This window comes from Peromyscus eremicus, unplaced genomic scaffold (assembly GCF_949786415.1).
Source record: "Peromyscus eremicus unplaced genomic scaffold, PerEre_H2_v1 PerEre#2#chr22_unloc_1, whole genome shotgun sequence".
Classification (NCBI taxonomy): Eukaryota; Metazoa; Chordata; class Mammalia; order Rodentia; family Cricetidae; genus Peromyscus; species Peromyscus eremicus.
The window spans coordinates 10,380,156-10,399,749 of record NW_026734286.1 but is presented as its reverse complement, the minus strand read 5'-3'; the positions used below and the strand labels follow the sequence as shown (position 1 = coordinate 10,399,749).

The following is a 19,594-nucleotide window of genomic DNA, read 5'->3' as shown; positions in this document are numbered from 1 at the left end:
GTCTGTGGCCACAGGGTCGCAAGCTGAGGTCCCGGGCACCTGATCCAGGCTTATTTCGGGCCGGAAATATCTTTATCCCAAAGCCAGTAGGACTGGGTCGGGCTCCGTGGGTACAGTGCCTTCCTGGCTGGAAAAAACAAACCCTGGGTTCCATCCCCAGCAAGCATACACCTGCTGACGTAGTGATGCATGCCTCTCATGCCAACAGCTCAGGAGGCTGAGGCAGGAGAACTGCTGTGAGCTTGAAGCCACCTGGAGCTACGTAGGGGACCCTGTCTCCAAAAGAAAACAGAAACAAAACCAAAACAAACAAGCAAACCAGGCCTGAGGTCGGAGTTCAGTGCGCTGGCTCCCGCCCTGGCACCCCTCGCCGGGGTGAAGCGCACACGCTTGCCATCCCAGCCCTTGGGAGAGTCCGGAGACTCAGGGGCCAGCTACAGAATGAGTTTGAGGTGAGCCTGGGCTCCATGAGACCCTGTCTCCAAAAGACCACACCAACACTCTCTGCAGGGTGGCCCCTCCCCCTTCACCGCCCGCAGTCCATTCTGCACAAGCTGGCTCAGAGAGGGTCTTTGGGGGACCTGGCTCCACACAGCACAAGCGTGGCCAGCCCTGTAACCCGGTGTTGACTGCTCTCGGTTGCTGGCCTTTGCTGAGGCCTGAGGCGGTGCCCACACGGGAGCCGGAATGCCTGGCCGGCCTGGTCGCGTGGGGTGTGCCCACTGGCTCCCGCTGCTGACTCCAAGGCAGACAAGACTCTAAATATAGCCTGGGAGGAGGTGAGAGCTATTTTTAGCCTGGGTGGCTTGGGCCCTCCCAGGTCCCAGGTCAGCAGTCTTGAGGCCAGCCAGGACCTGGGCCGAAGGGAGCAAGTTTGCTTGGTTTTCAGGGGTCCCCACACTCTGTGCAGGCTTGGGAACCGCGGCCCTGGGGAGGGGGGCTGGGAAGGACAGGGGGAAGGAGAGGTTTCGGGGGAAGGGTCCCCTGGGCACCTCTCTGGAATCCTATGCTCTCTCCTGCCTGCCCTGGCCTTCTGCTGGGCCAAACAGGCTGCTTTCTATTTGGAGACACGTAGTACTTTCCATGGCTATTTTTAGCTGCATTGGGAACTCCACCACCCAGCCTGGCTGGCCGGCTTCTCCTCCTCCTCCTCTTCCTCCTCCTCCTAGCTGGCTGACCCAAGGCTGGTCCCACACATCACACTGCCCTGCCGACAGCCTCGAGGAAGGGACATCCCCCTGTTCTCTGATGGGGGAAGGGTGTGCCCAGGATTCCAGTGAGCAAACCCTTCCAGCCTCCAGGAATCCGTGACACCCCACACCTAAAATCCGCCTCCAGGACAGGGTGGGGCTCCCCTGGCTCTAACCTTTCACCTCATTCTGGGGATATCAAGAATGCCCAACATCTCTTTGGTGGGGGGATACCTTGTCCTCATAGGTGGGCAGCATGGTGAGGGTAAACTGAGGCACAGAAGGTGCTTGTGGATGGGGCAGGGAGAACATGGTTTTATTTCCATGGGTACTTCCTTCTCCTTCTTCTTCTTCTTCTTCTCCTTCTTCTTCTTCTTCTTCTTTTGTTTTTTTTTTTTTTTTTTTCGAGATAGGGTTTCTCTGTGTAGTTTTGGTGCCTGTCCTGTCTCTGTAGACCAGGATGGCCTCGAACTCACAGAGATCCTCCTGGCTCTGCCTTCCAAGTGCTGGGACTAAAGGCGTGCACCTCCTCCGCCCGGCGATACTACTTCTAACCGCTGCATCTTGAGACAGTTTCCTCACCACTGGGGGCCTCCTTTTGGGATATGACCTGATTTTGTCAATGAATATATTTGATACCTTGGAGTGGGATTCATGCAGAGGACTGAGCCAGGTCTCAGGAAGGATGCACGGAAATGCAGCTAAATCCAGGTACCTAAGTACCTCCTAGTATTTAGTACTCTAGCACTTAGCACTCCAGTGATCAGTGCTCAAGTACCCTAGGCCAGCTGAGGGCAGCATCTGGGGTCCCCAGCCTCACTAATCTGTGAGGTTGAAGGGTGAGTGATTACAGAGCAGGAAGCTGAGGCCCTGGAATGTGCTCCCAGGGTCCCATGACTGGTGACACACGCCAGCACATGCTCCTGGCTGGCCCTTGGTGGTGACCTACACCATATGTCAGGGCTGTCCTGGTCATTCTGTAGCCACGCGGTCTCACTTAGCAGAGGCCTGTGGATGGCAGACCTGTCCTCAGTGTTCACACTCAGAATAACAGAATCTTGTTGTTTTGCTTTGTTTTGAGCCAGAGTCTTGCTATGTAGCCCCGGGGAAAGCAGAGCGGAGTGTGTACACTCTGGAACTTGTGGCTACCCTCCTGCCTCTACCTCCAGAGTGCTTAGATGACAGATGTGCCACCATGACCCCATTAAAATAACAAAATTTGGGGAGGGCAGCGATACGGCTGAGTCTGTAAAGCAAATGCATGTGAGTTTGGACCCCCAGCACCCACATAAAGCTGGGTGCAGCAGCGCATGCCTGTAATCCCAGGAGACTGCTCGGCCCTTGGCTCCTGAGCAGCCCCCAGGGCATGGATGTCCCTCGACTCCTGAAGTTGCCCCTCAGCTGCTCCGAGCCTGGCTCTGGGAAGCAGGATCAGGAGGCTGAGGTGGTAAGGCCCAGCTGGGATCCCCGCCTGGGGCCCTGGCTTCGGGGAAAGGAAGTGGGCACCTTGCGCAGCCCCGGCAGGGCCCAAGGCAGCACATCTTCAGAGAAAAGGGCCGGAAGCACAGAGGAAGCTGCTGGCCAGATGCGGAAGTCAGAGCTGGTTCTACCTCACCCAGGCTGGCCTCAAGCTCACTCTGAAGCCAAGGACGACCTCAGATTCCTCACCCTCGTGCGTTCACCTCTGGGACGTTGTGATGGCCGTGGGCCAGCCTGGGCAGGTGGAAGATATGGGGTCGCTGCATTAAACATGCTAAGCCAGAGACAGGAAACAATTACCTCATCTTCTTGTGTCCTGCCACACTACTGAAGGTGTTTATCAGCTGTAGGAGCTCCCTGGTAGAATTTTGGGGGTCACTTATGTAGACTATCATGCAATCTGCAAATGGCAAAAGCTTGGCTTCCCCCTTTTCGATTTGTATCCCCTTGATCTTGATGCAGGGGGAGGGGCTTGGACCTGCCTCACCTGAATGTACCAGGCTTTGCTGACTCCCCGTGGGAGGCCTTACCTTTTCGGGGGAGGGGATGGGGGTGAGTTGAGGGAGGAAGGCTGGGGGAGCGGGAGGAGGGAAGAGAGGGGGATCTGTGATTGGTATGTAAAACGAATAAAAAATTTCTTAATAAAGAAAAAAGGTACCTGATCTTGTATGTGAAATGTAGATGTGAAAATATGATGGGGGGAAGGTTCAGAGAGGGAGGGAATCAGTACCGGGGGTGGGGGTAAGAGTGGGACAAGGGGGCACCGGCTGAGTGCATGATGAAGAAGCACTGAAAAGCTCAGGATTTTGTGACATTTATGGAAAAAAAGGATGACATGGGCAAAAAAATGACTCGGCAGTGAACCACACTTGTCACTGCAAGAGAGGACAGTTTTGATTCCAAGCACTCACTCAGGCTCCAGGGAATAATCCAGCATCTGTGACCACAGAGGGCACCTGCCAAGGATGGAGCCCCGCCTAGAGTCACCCAGTGAGGGGCTGGGGGCGTGGTCAGGGTGGAGCCCCGCCTAGAGTCACCCAGTGAGGGGCTGGGGGCGTGGTCAGGGTGGAGCCCCGCCTAGAATCCCCAGAGAGGGGCTGGGGGCGTGGTCAGGGTGGAGCCCCGCCCAGAATCCCCCAGTGAGGGGCTGGGGGCGTGGTCAGGGTGGAGCCCCGCCCAGAATCCCCCAGGGAGGGCTGGGGGCGTGGTCAGGGTGGAGCCCCGCCCAGAATCCCCAGTGAGGGGCTGGGGCGTGGTCAGGGTGGAGCCCCGCCTAGAATCCTCCAGAGAGGGGCTGGGGGCGTGGTCAGGGTGGAGCCCCGCCCAGAATCCCCAGAGAGGGGCTGGGGGCGTGGTCAGGGTGGAGTCCCGCCCAGAATCCCCAGTGAGGGGCTGGGGGAGTGGTCAGGGTGGAGCCCCGCCTAGAATCCCCCAGTGAGGGGCTGGGGGAGTGGTCAGGGTGGAGCCCCGCCTAGAATCCCCCAGTGAGGGGCTGGGGGCGTGGTCAAGGGTGGGCTGGCTACGTTGCATGCACAAGGCCTTGGGCTCTATCCCTTGGGGTATCAGGACACGCCCTTAAGGGCTGTCGCCCGAAAGGTTGACGGTCTTTGGGTGTGAAGAAGGGTCAGGGTGGCTGCCGCCCGGGGGTCAGGACAGAGGGATCCCGACCCTGCACACCTGATGGCTGGCCCGGCCCCACTTCCCACAGGCTGGCCTGCTGCAGTCTGACATGGACAGGGCGAGTTTCTTCCCACCTCGGAGCTGGAGTTCTTCCCGGAATGATAAATTCCGGCGAAAGTGCGTGGGTGCGTTCTCAGGCCGCCAGCCAGCGCCGCATTCCGTCACTCTTTCCACGGTAAACCTGCTGGTTCCAAGGTCGGAGCCCCACGTGTCCTGCAGAGAGCGGGACCTGCTCGGGGACGCCCCCCCACACGCGACCCTGCCCTCCCCGGGAACGTTTCCCCATCCCCGTGTCCCTGCAGCAGCCGTGGCCGGTGTGTTAATGCCCTTTCTGCTGCTGTGATAAACGGCCCCGAGAAGAGGCTCGTTTGGTTCCGGGTTCCAGTCCATCCCTGCAGGGTTCTCATGGCAATGGGAAGCTGAAGCGACTGTCGAATCAGAGAACAAGGCGGGTCCTCAGTTTCCCCTTTCTCACAGAGTTCTGGGCCAACCTGCGTGGGGAGTGGCGCCACCTGGGCAGCTGGGTCTCCCACAGCAGTCAGTGTATCTGGAGGATCCCTGACGGACAGGCGGGCCTGATCCAGACAGCCCCTCAGTGGGACTCGCTTCCCGGGGTGTGTGTGTGTGTGTGTGGTGTGTGTGTGTGTGTGTGTGTGTGTGTGTGTGGTGTGTGTGTGTGTGTGTGGTGTGTGTGTGTGTGTGTGTGTGGTGTGTGTGTGTATGTGTGTGTGTGTGTGGTGTGTGTGTGTGTGTGGTGTGTGTGTGTGTGTGGTGTGTGTGTGGTGTGTGTGTGTGTGTGTGGTGTGGGTGTGGTGTGGTGGGTGTGGTGTGTGGTGTGTGTGTGTGTGTGTGTGTGAGGGGTGTGTGTGTGTATGTGTGAGGGGTGTGTGTGTGTATGTGTGTGTGTGTGGTGTGTGTGTGTGTGTGGTGTGTGTGTGTGTGTATGTGTGTGTGTGGTGTGTGGTGTGTGTGTATGTGTGTGTGTGTGTGGTGTGTGTGTGTGTGTGGTGTGTGTGTGTGTGTGTGTGGTGTGTGGTGTGTGTGTGTGTGGTGTGTGTGTGTGTGTGTGTGTGGTGTGTGTGTGTGTGTGTGGTGTGTGTGGTGTGTGTGTGTGTGGTGTGTGTGTGTGTGTGTGTGTGTGTGGTGTGTGTGTGGTGTGGGTGTGGTGTGGTGTGTGTGGTGTGTGTGTGGTGTGTGTGTGTGTGTGTGTGTGGTGTGTGTGTACTCCATAGTGTCTGGTTGACAGTGAAAATGGGTCATCGCAAGCACCTGCTGTGTGGAGAAGGTCTTTGTCAGAGTCAGGGACTCGGTATTGACTGCTCCTGGGAAGCCTGTTTCCTTAAAAGTACTTTTACTACATTTATTTATTTGTGAAAAAAACAAAAAGTGTTTATTAGCGGCACCTGCCTTTAATCCCAGCATGTGGGGGAGAGAGGCAAGCACACCTCTGTCAGCTCCAGGCCAAATTGGTCTCCGTAGTGAGCTCCGGGTCAGTCAGCGAAACAGAGTGAGAACTTGTCTAAAAAAGTTTTGTCGAAAAACAAAAAAAAAAATAAATAAATAAATAAAATAAATAAAAAATAAAAAAGTTTTGTTTTTTGTTTTGATTACATTTTTATTCTGTTGAGACAGGGTTTCTCTGTGTAGCTCCGGCTGTCCTGGAACTTGCTCTGTAGATCAGGGTGATTTTGAACTCAGAGATCCACCTGCCTCTGCCTCCTGAGTGCTGGGATTAAAGGCATGCACCTCCTGGCTTATTACTTTTTAAATTTTATTTATTTGTGTGGGGACCAAATAAGCTTATTGGGGCTACTTAGGTAGCAGTTGGGGACCAGATGCCCTGACAGCCTGCCAGGGCATGGCTAAGGACTCGGGCTGTGTTGCTGGGGGATAGGAGTAGCCTCCTCTTACCATACAATTGTTTCGTGTTCACAGAAGCCCTGGGCTTTGTGGGCCACATGCCCTGAGGTGTGCAATTTTCTTAAGGTTCCCTGTGAGTCTCAGGAGCCCGCCCCTTCCCTCCCAGAGAGGAAATATCTGTGACTAGGAACCGGAGAACAGGGAAAGTCGGCTGGGGAAGTGTCACCGCAAGCCCTTCCCGTCCTTCCGAAACAGCTGGATGACAGATGGGTCTCCGTACATCGGGGAAAGCTTTTCCTTACTCCGATCCAGTTGTGGAGGCCGTCATGCCCTCCCTGTGTGGATCCACACCCTGGGGTAGGGACCGAGCTGCATCTGCAGAGGTGGGGGTCGGGCATCTGAGTGGCACCCAGCATGGCTCGTAGCGCAGCTTACTTTGGGATGTTTGTATGTGGAGGCCAGAGGTTGACATCGACTGTGTTCTTCACCTTGTTTTTGGAGACACGGTCTCTCACAGAGCCCAGAGCTCACTGATCGGGCTAGACTGGCCGACCAACCCTCTCCATCCCCCAGTGCTGGGGTACAGTGTGTGTTACTGTGTCTGGTTTTTAACTTGGGTACTGCGGATTCGAACTCAGGTCCTTATGCTTGTGTGCAAACACATACCCCACTGAGTTCTTGTGAGGATCTCCACCCGCGGTGTGGGCCGACCCTCTCTTTCAGCCACTCTTGGCGTGTGGGGTGCCAGAGCACACAAGAGGAACACTGTTGCCTTGAGATCGAGAACTCCAGTGACAGCTACCCATGAGTCGACCCTGCCGCTGGGGTGGGACTGCCCAGTGGGCAGCTCCCTGAGTGGCCTATGCCCCTAAACCACACCAGGTGTGACAGTACATTCCTGTCATCCTCACACCGCAGAGGCAGGAGGATCACTACAAGTTTGAGGCCAGCCTGAGGTACACAGTAAGTCCCAGGACAGCCAGGGTTAGACAGAGAGGCCCTGTCTCAAAATAAATAAATAAATAGATAGATAGATAGATAGATAGATAGATAGATAGATAGATAGATAGATAAATAACCAAATAATAAAATGCCTTCAGGAAAATAATTTTTTTTTTTTTTTTTTTGGTTTTTCGAGACAGGTTTTCTCTGTGTGTAGTTTTGGTGCATACATCACTGCTGCCCAGCTTATAAATAATTTTTTTTTTTGGTTTTTCGAGACAGGGTTTCTCTGTGTAGCTTTGCGCCTTTCCTGGAACTCACTTGGTAGCCCAGGCTGGCCTCGAACTCACAGAGATCCGCCTGGCTCTGCCTCCCGAGTGCTGGGATTAAAGGCGTGCTCCACCACCGCCCGGCATAAATAATTTTTTTAAAGCCTCGTTGGCTTACAAAGTTATTTTGGAGCTGGGCAGTGGTGGCGCACGCATTTAATCCCAGCACTCAGGAGGCAGAACCAGGCGGATCTCTGTGAGTTCGAGGCCAGCCTGGGCTACAGAGTGAGTCCCAGGACAGGCACCAAAACTACACGGAGAAACCCTGTCTCGAAAAAACAAACAAACCAAAAAAAGCTATTCTGGCAGGAACCTGTCTTTGGTCTGTCCGTGTTTGGTCTGGGTGACAGACATCTGTCTCTCTGTCTCTAATGTGTGGGTGTTGCCTGTTTCCCCTGAACCATGTGCCTACAGTGCCCACGGAGGCCAGAAGGGGGCGTTGGATCCCCGGAGCTGGAGTCACATGGGGCTTCTGGACCCTCTACAAGAGGAGCAAGTACTCTTAACTCTGAGCATCTCTCCAGCCACCTCCACCCCCCACCCCATCTAGGATTTTTCAAGGTCTTGAATTCACAGCAATCCTCCTGCCTCCACCTCCTGAGTGCCAGGATGACAGGCTTGAGCCCCCACACCTGTCAAATAGACATTTGCTTACGTTTCCCCGGTAAAAGCCCTGAGATTGTGGTGGCCTTGGGGCCCTGGATGATCTAGAGTGCTCAAGGCCCTCCGGTCATGTTCTTTGGTTCTACACAGGCCCCCCAGCTCTGGGCTCTTCTGTCAAGGTGAGGGCGTCTTTGGGGCTGGCGCCTGATGATCACAGCCTACATCCAAGGGCCACCTGCTGTCTGTAGAGTCCCGCTGTTCTCCTCTGTGAGAAGCTGTTTCACTCAGCACAGAGTGTTCCTGAGTCACCCTGTGCCAGAGCCATGTCCTTCCCATGGCTGAGTGGCATCCTATGGTATGAGCATGTTTTCTTTCTCTGTTCACCTATGCCCGAATGCCTGACATGCTTCCAGCCTTTGTCTCTTAGGAGCTGCTCAGAACATTCCTTTCTTTCTTTAAAAAAAAAAAAAAATGATTTATCTGCTTTTAGTTATGTGTAGTACGTGTGTGTCTGTGTGTGCCATGTGAGTGGCAGTTCTCACAGAGGCCAGAAGGGGGCGCCGGTTCCCCTGGAGCTGGTGTCATAGGCAGTTGTGAGCCGTCATGTCGGCGCTGGGAACCAAGCCCAGGTCTTCTGAAAGAGCACCGAGCTTTTAATATCTCAGCCATCTCTTCAGCCCTGATCATTTCTTTCCATATTTGTTCATTGGCTGAATTGTTTATTCTTGAAATGGGGTCTCGCTGTGTAGCCCAGGCTGCCCTGGAAGTCATCATCCCCTGATCCCTGAATTCTGAGGTCACAGGCAAACGCCTGACTTTCCGTTTTTCTAGGACTTTTTGCAAGTGTGTTTTTCTTTCTCCCAGGTGAGCAGCTGTGAGCAGAGCTGAGGACCGAGGAATCATGGGAGGTAAGGGAATGCTGTACTTTCTCCGGTGGTGGGGGCTACAGCATCACAGAGCACCCACATCCTCGCCATGCCCTCATCTCCCACGTTACAGCTCTAAAGTTACTTATTCAGACTGATACAGGGTGAGGCTTTTGCCTTATTGTTTTACCTATATATCCATCCATCCACCATCTATTAATCCATTTTTCTAACTATTATCTATAGCTATCCATCCATCATCTGCTACGTACCTGCCTGTGGTCTACTCAACATCTATCTCTTTATTTATCCATCCATCTAGACAGGGTTCCATTCTTTCTTTTTAAATTTAATTTGTTTGTTTGTTTATTGTCTTTCAAGACAGGGTTTCTCTGTGTAGCCTTGGCTGTCCTGGAACTCGCTCTGTAGCCCAGGCTGGCCTCAAACTCACAGAGATCCTCCTGCCTCTGCCTCCCGAGTGCTGGGATTAAAGGTGTGTGCTGCCAACTGCCCAGCTTATTTTATTTATTCATTTCATGTGCATGGGTGTTTCCTGTATATATGTCTGTCAGTGCATCACGTGAATGCAGCACCCACCGAGGCCAGAAGTGGGTGTCATATCCCCTGGAATTGGAGTTGGAGTTACACACGGTTGTGAGCCACCATGTGGTGCTGGGAATCGAACCCTGGTCCTCTGCAAGAGTGCTCTAACCATTGAGCTGTCTCTCAGCACCAGGGTCCCATTCTATAGCCCAGGCTAGCCTGGAACTCCAGCTCCTCCTGCCTCAGCCTCCCAAGTATTGTCCCTGTATCTCATTTCTCCATGTGGCTGTGGTCCCCTCTGTCATGGGAAAGCTTAAACAAAGCCCTCTAGTGCCCTTCACGTCTCTGAGAAGTTGTTGTGGAGGGAGTGTGAGCCCATGGGTGTGTGGTCTGTGACTCACCAGCGTGTTCACTTGGCTCAGGGATGCTGCTGTCATTGTCTCATAAGCATCAGACACTTCCGGAAATGTGCCCTGTTCTCTTTTGTCCTGAGTCTTCCTGGCACTTTTTCAAGTGCCGCCTCCACTCCTCGCCCCCCCCCCCCTTCTAAACTTCCTGCAATTCCTGTCCACTTCACTAGCCTGGGAAGGCTGGCCGGGAGAAGTCATGGCTGATGTCACACAGTGTGACATCCTGCTTACATACGGAGCCGAGGGGGAGGTAGGGAATCGATCCTCCCCTTCTCCTCAGCTGGACCCTGAGAATACTGCCCAGGTGAGTTTATAAGGCCATGGTCCCTCAGAGGCCACCACAGACCACATTAAGTGGTGGCAGAGTCAACAACACAAACTCTTCCCGCCTGCTCCCCGTCCCCGCCTTGCTGTCCTGAGCTCACCCCTGGACCTCGGGTCACAATGTGAACAACAGCAGATGAATGTCGGCCTCATGCTAGGCCTCCCCGGGAGCCAGGCTGCCGGCTGCCGCTTACCAGCCCCGAAGGCCACCTCATCAACGCCCTCAGGCCTGCGACACGGCATCTCTCTGAGCACACAGACTTTGCAGATGGACCCTGAGCTGGGGACCAGCCTGGATCACCCAGGGCTTGCTGTCAACCCTCATCAGGTCCTTGGAAAGAGGCAGGAGGGTGGACGGCAGCCAGGGATGCCTGTCTTGAACCTCTGACCCCATGGCTGTTTAGGAGTAAAAGGTCTTTTATTTTTCACAGAGCTGGGATGGAACCCAGGGTCTTTGCACACCAGATGTGAGTTGTCTTCACGGAGCCGTGTTCTGAGCCCCTTACTGGGCCACTCTAGGCAGGTGTACAGTGTGCCTGTCTCAGAACAAAACCAAAGGCTGCAGTGGAGCTCAGTGGTCAGAGCACTCACTCAGCACGAACGAAAAAGCCCAGGCTCCCATCCCCAGCACTGCATGAACAGGCATGGCAGCCATACCTATCATCCAGAGTCAGGAGTTCAAGGTTAGCCCTTGCTGTATAATGAGTTCGGAGCCAGTCTGGGCTACATGAGACCCTTGTCTCAAAAAACCCGCTTCCGTGTACAGATCTGTCATCCACCAGGGCTGAACCTCACTCCTGCCTCATTCCAGGCCTCGTGGAAGGAATCCCTGAAGGAAGGGTGTGTGGATGATTGGCCACTGTCCATCACCTGAGCTGTCCCAGCCAGGGAGAGAAACAAAGAGTTTCGAGTCAGGTAAAAGGAAGACTGAGTCTTTATTATGGAGGATTCACATTGCCGTGACCCTCATTCCACACAATATTAAACACTGTCAGAGTGGGTGTGGCACAACAGAATTCTTTTTTAAAATCAGAAATAAAAACCAACCAAGTCACAATGCAGACAGAAGAGGGGGAGCCAGGGCCTGGTGCGGAGTGCAGGAAACAGAAAGTGTTGTGTGACGTCCCGTGACGTCTGGCCATTGTGTCTGAGACACTCAGAGAGGATGCTATGGCTTCTGTTGAGGACAAGGGAGGGCCTGGCGGCTTCTCCTTGGGTTGGAAGTCTCTCCTCGGTCACCCAAGCTGGAGCAGATCTCGCTGTTTTTCTTCCTTTTCTTCCTTTTTTAGATTGTCTCTATAGCCCTGGCTGTTGGGAACTCGCTCTGTAGACCAGGCCGGTCTCAAACTCACAGGGACTCATTAGCCTCTGCCTTTACCGGGGGTGGGGTGGGGGAGCTAAAGGTGTGCACCGCCACAGCCCAGCTCCTGATTGCTGCTGTGTCCTGGCTTCTCCAAGCCGAGGCAGGGCTCTGGTGGCCGGGATGGGACCCGGGGACTATTCTGGGGCCCAAGGTTCATCCTGGAAACACTGGTAAAGCATGTCCCACCTTCCTTGGGGAACAAGAGGCCACTTTTGCCCTTGGTCTGTGGGTCACCTGGGGAGGGGCAGTTGGAGGTTTGATTTTTTTTTTTCCTAGAGTGGAGAGAGGAAAAGCTGCTTCTACCAAACACTGGCCATGACATCCACTGCCAGCAACCCCACCTGAGGGAGGCCGAGGTAGCAGGGACGGCGGAGGAGTGCGCTGAGTTTTCTGGTTTTGAGACATGGTCTCCTGTAGCCCAGGCTAGCCTTGAAATCATTATGTAGCAGAAGATGACCATGAAGTCCTGATCTTCCTACCTCCACCTCCCCAGTGTGCCCAGGCCTGGGTGCTGTGAGCTGAGGATGAAAGCTTGGCTCTCTGGCATGCTAGGAGAGTGCTCTGCCCACGGGGCTGCCACCCCAGTCCCCAGTACATGCTTTTTTCTCTCTTTGCTAGTGAGGCTGGGTACACACACCCTGGGGCCCTGGTTCCTACTCTAACGCAAAGTGACTGTAGTTTTGGGGAGACACAGTGGCTTTTCTGATCCCAGCACTGGTTTGGGGAGTCAGGTTCCCCAATGTCCCTGACCCTCCTTGACCAGTCCTGGGGAGCCGATGCACGGGAGGGGTCTGACCTTAAGTCTGTGCCCTCTGGGAGCCAGCCCAGGGAGGGGGAGACGGGGTCCCTCTTAGCACCTACAATATCTCCCCTTAGTCTCACTGCAGACGTCTTTCCCTGACACCATCAGAATGAGTTGGGGGCCCTGCCACCTTACCTAGGAGGTAGGTTGTGCCTGGAGGGCTGGGACAGAGGCGGGGTGTGTGAGCCCCACTCACTTTCCCCGTGGGCAATTTGGGCAGCTGTCCAGGGACCAGCCTGGTGCAGCTCTTGGGAGCTGATTTCCACCAGGGCCGTAGGACATAACTGGACTGGCTTCATTTCTGCTGCTTGCTCCCACACTGGTCTTCTGGGAGGGGCCTGAGGCAGCGGGGCACTCTTGAATCCATCATCATCCCGGTGCGTAGGATGCCTGTGAGGTACGGCGGCAGTCCACGCTGGCACAGCCAAGCCTCGTCAGGGGCCACCTGTGCTGTTCTGCCGTGTGTAGAGAGCAGGCCGCCTTCACAGCCAACCCTATGCCGGGCAAGGAAGCGGAGACCTGTCATGCAGGTACTCTGGAGGCAGAGGCAAGATCTCCAGTTCCAGGGAACAAAACAGAAACAGTGGAGGCCCTGGCTCAGGAGTGGAGCCCCACCTAGAACCCCCAGTGAGGGGCTGGGGGCGTGGTCAGGGTAGAGCCCCACCTAGAACCCCCAGTGAGGGGCTGGGGGTGTGGTCAGGGTAGAGCCCCGCCCAGAATCCCCAGTGAGGGGCTGGGGGCGTGGTCAGGGTGGAGCCCCGCCCAGAATCCCCCAGTGAGGGGCTGGGGGCGTGGTCAGGGTGGAGCCCCGCCTAGAATCCCCCAGTGAGTGCTGGGGGCGTGGTCAGGGTGGAGCCCCGCCCAGAATCCCCAGTGAGGGGCTGGGGGCGTGGTCAGGGTGGAGCCCCGCCTAGACTCCCCCAGGGAGGGGCTGGGGGCGTGGTCAGGGCGGAGCCCCGCCTAGACTCCCCCAGGGAGGGTGCAGTGCAGAACTGGTCTGCAGTGCTCACACTGGGGGTCTCCGGTTCCAGCTCGTTGGAGAGTGATGTGGTCCAGCCAGGGGAGGGGATCCAGAGTCACAGCGACCATCACCACGTGGGATGCAGGACCCCACCTCTGTGACTCCCTCTCAGTCTCTTCAAGATAATTAAGTCTGCATTTCTGCCCTCATGCAGCCTTGGTAACTGGGGAAAGGGAGGGACGGGGAGCCACCCGTGGCCACATGGGTCTCAGGCTTAGGAGACAAAATCACACATTCGGCCATAGCAGCAACTGCCCGCGCTGCGTGGAGACCCGGATGTTCGTTTCTGAAATGAGCCGGGTCCCCGGAGAAAGGGCCCTGTGCATGACGGGGGGACGCCGGGAGGGACCCTCGGCAGCGCAGCGTGCAGTGTTCCTCCAGCTCTGAGGCGGGGTCACGGGCGTCGGTGACACGACGGATGTCCCCCGAGCCCTCGGGATCCCTGCTCTGGCCTCGTGAGTGCTGGGGCGCAGACAGGGGCCCCTGCGTCTGGACTTTTTATGTGGGATTAGAACTCAGGTCCTCACGCTTGGGCGGCACGCACCTCACCCCTGAGCCATGTCCCCAGCGCCACCTAAGGGGAGCGTTGACAACTAGTCACATCACTCAGGACCCCGGGGATACTTGACGGGAGGGGGGGGGGAGGCTAACATCTGGACGCCCAGATGCCCGTGGTGGGGTCCCAAACTCCACCTTCATCAGCGGCTGCTCTCACGAAGGTTTCTGCTCCTCTAGAACTCAAAGCATGAGGAAGGAATTCGGGTATTCTTCTCACAGTAAAAGTTGGACAACATGGGGGACGGGGGAAAGGCATTGAGAGCGGGCGCGCTAGAGAATTATACAGGGCTTTTTGTCTTTGAAGGGATTCTCAGAGGCCGGCACTCCGACCAGCAAGGGGTCGTTCCTGGCATGCTGCTCACAGTAGCTCATCAGTTCTGAAGAGGCTTTGGAGACCTGTGGGGCACAAGCAGAGAGGGCAGGTCAGATGGGGGAGACGCCCACGGCGGCCACAGGGACAGGGAGAGCCCAGATGACGACGGCCGCTCAAACTCCGGCACACAGGCTGTGGAATACTACACAGCCACAAAGAGGAACGAGGCTGACACAGGCTACAGCATGGAGAGATCCTGAGGACATCGTGCTTGGTGAGAGAATCAGACTCAAAAGGCCACGCAGTGTGGACTCCATGATAAGATATTTATAGAGCAAGTGAATCCAGCGACAGGAAGTGGATGCATGGTTGCTAGGGATGGAGATGGAATAAGGAGATGGCTCCTGAAACAGGCTTTGAGTGGACTTATGGTCCTGCAAGTACACAGTGGTGATCTATAAGAAGCACTGTGCACACACACAATACCACACACAGGGGCTGTGGGCGTGGTCAGGGTGGAGCCCCGCCTAGAATCCCCAGTGAGGGGCTGGGGGCGTGGTCAGTGTGGAGCCCCGCCCAGAATCCCCCAGTGAGGGCTGGGGGCGGGGCTCAGAGGTCCAACACTCCACGCCCATGGGAACCTCTGGGCTCCATGCCCCACTTGCCCAAGAAGCGGAAGGGAGTGGAGGTCTCTCGCGTTCCTCGCCCGGAGCTGCTGCATTTGGGCCAGCCGTGGTTGGAGCCCTTCATTAGATCCTCTCCCGCCCGAGTCAGGAGCCCATAGGAAGGCCCTGCCTGTCCCGGGACCTGGCCCTGTCACACCTCATGAGGGTGGTCTGAGCTCTGCAGAGAAGCATCTCACCGACCCTCCAGCTGCAGCCCCAGCCCACTGCTGTCTTCAGGAAGCTGACTCCTGTCACCCCGGCCGGCCGCACCCCTGCACCGCTCCGCTCTGTCCCTTGGGGCTGCTGGCCATGCTGGGCACGGCGGCCGCCTGCTTCTGCATCTTGATAGGCCACCATTTTGGTTGCTGTTTCGTTTTTCTGAAACAGGGTCTCATGTAGCTGGGGATGATGACAGGCGTGCACCACCGCGCCTGGTGAGGACCCAGGGCCTCCTGCATAAGCACTCTACTCGCTGAGCTATAAGCACTGAACCAACACTCCCGTACTAAGTAATCCACAGGTCTTTTGCTCTGTTGCCCGGGTCTCGCTCTGTTGCCCGGATTGGCCCCGAGTGACAGGCACGCACTCCCACACCCACCTTCCACGCCACTGATTATCTTGGTACGTTGGGACACTGGGAACCTGGCCCAGCCTGGCTGCCCAGCCCTGGGGACCATTCTACCCACACAGAGGGAAAGTCGCCACGCAGAGCCGCTCGGCTGCTGCCTTTGAACACTCAGATGCAGACTGCTGCTTGGAAATTCTCCCTCTGTGACCCCAAGAATAGACTGCGAGGCCTCAAAATAGCTGGTGTGGGCACGGGACATTCAAGTCCCTTCCACAGAGTCCTCCCAGACCTCTATGTCGGTGACTTCGGAAGGGATGCAGAAACCCAGGGTGCCCGCGAGGGTGACCAGGCTAATAACACCCCATGCCACCCGCAGACTGGACTGGCTGATGTGAGGGCTCCTCCCGACTTCAAAGACGGTGGGATGAATCACACAGCTTGCCCTCCCCCCTCGGGCCGGGGGTTGGCACCAGCTCAGACACAAAACCACTTCAACAGGGACCTTGCTCTGTGCTCCGCCCCAAGGAATGCTTTGACTGAGCAGGTCTGTCCGCAGAAACCTGTGGCTGGGGCCCACAGGCCTCCGGTGAGGAGTCCTCTGCCCGGCCGGCCCCAAGGGCTGGGGTCACGTGGGATCAAGCCCATTTGTGACCACATAGCACAAGCCCCGAGAGGGTTCTGTTCATGCCCAGCTGAAAGCGCCTGGGGCCCAGCGCCCCTTCCCAGTCAATGAAGGTCTCAATGAATATGTGCTGAGGCCCTGTTGATCAGTTAAACACTGTTATGTTTGGGGGTGCTGGGGGCGTGAAACTTCGGGCCACCTGCATGCTAGGAAAGTGTTCTGTCCTTGACTAGGACCCCAGCCCCTGACTGGGGTTTCTAGTAGGGGTTCCAGACTGACCACGCCCCTTTTAAGTACACAAACCAGTCTTATTGCAAGAAATGAAAACCAACCTGGTGTGCATGGTACAGCACGCCTTTAATCCCAGCCCTCGGGAGGCAGAGGCAGGTGGATCTCTGTGAGTTCGAGGCCAGCCTGGACTACAGAGTGAGATCCAGGAGAGCCAAGCTACACAGAGAAACCCTGCCTCGAAAAATCAAAACCCAAACCAAACTAAAACAGAACAAAAAGCAAGAAATGGAAACCATGCCAAACTGTGGCAGCCGCTAGACACCATCCGCTCCATTCCTCTGTCTATGACACCTGCTCCCATCTGTGGTGACCAAAAAGAAAGACAGAGCACTGTGGGTGAGGGGCGACCGTGAGAAAAAGTGCCACTGGAAGCAGCACCGTCACGGCAACCCAGTCTCGGTCCCAACAGAACGCTTTGGGTTTCTCAGCCGGGCAACAGCTGTCTCTTTATGCTGAGAAGCCCAGAGAACCGCGTGAGTGTCCCAAGGTCACACAGCCAGGACCTAAGCAGAGGCCACGGCTGGCGGGTCTCCCCCTCCCCCGGGCCGCTCACCTTGATGCGTTCGATGCCAGCCTCGATGCGCAGCTGCTCCACCAGCTTCCGGGCCTGGGCGACGTTGTTAGTCCCTGACATCATCAGCCATCAGCCTGGACCCCGGCGTCCAGAGAGCTGGCGGGCACAGAGGGACGTGAACCTGCTGCTCAGACCCATGAGCCCTGGACCACCCGGCCCCTGACCCTCCGACCCCTCAGAGGACTGGCCAGCTGCTCAGAGCAGGGGCCGGGCACCCAGTACCTGCCAGTGTCTGTCCCTGCGGGTGGGGTGGCAGGGGGCCAGCAATCACTGGGAGAAGACGGACATGATGGGGGATGGGATCAGGGACTGTGTCACCCCAGCCCCGCCCCAGGCCCCTCCCTCAGCCGTTCACACAGTCATTCATTCATTCATTCATTCATTCATTCATCAAACAGGTCCAGAGACTTGTGACTGGCATGGCCCAGGCTGGGGCTGATGATAACTCAGCTAAAGACTGTCTGTCTGTCCCTGTCTGTCCCGAGCTAGGGAATTCAAGCAGAGGCCTTGTTGCCCCAAGATCACAGAAGAGCCAGTGACCTGGGCTCGGCTACCCGCAGTGGGTCGGGCATCGTGAAGGCTTCACTTTCGTTTCCTACATGATGGTCTTCCTGGGGAAGTCACCTCGAGGAGGGACTCTCGGCAGCCCAGGCGGCGGGGAGGGCTGCTGGGGACAGACCCCCGGGCCTCCGGAGTGCTGAGCCACACCCTACCCCTCCTTTACACTTATTCATATTTTGTGTGTTGTGGATGTGGTCAGAGGACGTACCGGAGTAGTTGGCTCTCTCCCGGGGACTGAACCCACCCAGTTCTTTAGGCTTGGTGGCAAGTGTCTTTATCAGACCAGCCATTTTGGAGGCCCTAACATTCTATTATTTAAAAAATTTGTGTATGCATGCCTGTTTGCATGTTCAGATGCATGTGCATAAGTGTGTGTGTGTGTGTGTGTGTGTGTGTGTGTGTGTGTGTTTGCATGTGTTACAGCATCCATGCAGAGGTCAGGGGACTTGTGGGACTCTGTTATCTCCTTCCATGTGGGTCCCTGGGATTCTCGGTCTGTCTTGGCTGCAATCACCTTTTCCAGCTGAGCCCTCTTGTCAGCCCCTGCCCACAGTTTTATCAAATGTCACATTAAGCGAGGCTCAATGGAATCGCTTTGTGCTTTTTTGTTGCAGATAAACAGGAATAGACATCTCTGTGAGTTTGAGGCCAGCCTGGTCTACAGAGTGAGTTCCAGGACAGCCAGGGCTACACAGAGAAACCCTGTCTTGGAAAAAAAAATGTTCTTAATCAGGTTTCAATTAATAATAATAATAGAAAAACATCTTTGGCCCTGTCTGGCTCCCTGGGGTGTGGGCAGACATCCAGCACCCAGGGGCAGAGAAGCCGGAGCCTCAGCATGTGGCTGCAGAGAAATCAGTCATCAGGACTTCTAGGAGGACACGGAAACCTGAGATTTCTCTTGAGCTAAATATAGTTGGGTTCAGAGGACAAGGCCAGGCCTCAGTGTGTGTTTTCCCGGGAAGCTGGAAAGTAGAGGGCCGGGAGGTCCTGCTCAGCACAGGTGTGTGCACATCCACATAAGGATGCATCCGTGTGAGGGTGTGTGTGGAGATCAGTGTGCCCAGATGGAAGTGGGAGCAGGTCAGTGTCTGTCTTCAGGTGTGTGCTGTGTGTGCACAGGGGTTCTCTGCACAGGCATACGGTATGGGCATGTGTTCGACTATATGCATGCAGAGCCAGGGCTCAACTGAGGAGACCTGACCACGCCCCCAGACCCTCACTGGGGGTTCTAGGCGGGGCTCCACCCTGACCACGCCCCCAGCCCCTCACAGGGATTCCAGGCTGATACTGTTCACGTGCACACACACACCTCTGCATATCTCAGTATGGACATGGCTGTGTTTGCCCACATACATGTCTGGACATGTTTTGTCTTCCAGGCTTCTCCTGGTACACGGTTGTTTTTGTCATGGGTCAGCTCACTCTGAGGTGCGACTCAGGCCCTCCCTGCACCCTGCAGGCTGTCCCCTGTTGTCCTGGCAGAAGTATGTGTCACCAGCTAGTCCCTGACTCACGGCCCAGCCATGCCCCCCCACAAGTAATAAGTCAACAACAGCCAAGCACGCGGGCTGCTGAGTCAGCTGCCCTCACTCCCCACAGGCAGCTGGCCACAAGGCTCAGCACGTGGCAGCCCTGGGGGACAGAGCTCCCGGGTGTCCACAGTGACTGCAGCCCCAGGCTGCCGGCAGCACGGGAGAACTCAGGGTGTCACTCGGGGTAACAGCCTCTCAGAACAGCCCTTGCTCTTAGAGCGGCCCTGGGTGTGCTGCCGGAGCTGGAGTGAAAAGCCAGGAAGCCAGGGCTGGGTTTTAGCCCTCGTCCTGGGGAGAGATATAATTACACCGTAGGTGTGCTGTCTGCGGGAGGGTGACATGGTAACCACGCTTGGTGGAGACAGGCTCTCAGAGACACAGAACTAGAAACGATGGTTAACAAGTCATCAAGTCACCCAGGGTCTCCTGGGTGCTGTGGACATGGACGGCATCACTCTGTGTGGGGAGTACTGGGTGCTGTGTGGTGCCTGGCCT

At 56.1% G+C, this 19,594-nt stretch overlaps 1 protein-coding gene across 1 annotated transcript; it reads right to left on the bottom strand.

The window, feature by feature from the left end:
- Window positions 1-14,023: 14,023 nt before the first annotated feature.
- Gng7 (G protein subunit gamma 7) lies at window positions 14,024-17,096 on the bottom strand. Its single transcript, XM_059252140.1, has 2 exons — window positions 16,983-17,096; window positions 14,024-14,366 (listed from the first exon to the last, which is right to left on the bottom strand). Exons 1-2 carry the CDS (start codon window positions 17,064-17,066, stop codon window positions 14,241-14,243), a joined length of 210 nt encoding a protein of 69 aa, XP_059108123.1. The 5' UTR covers window positions 17,067-17,096; the 3' UTR covers window positions 14,024-14,240.
- Between the last annotated feature and the right edge of the window lie 2,498 nt (window positions 17,097-19,594).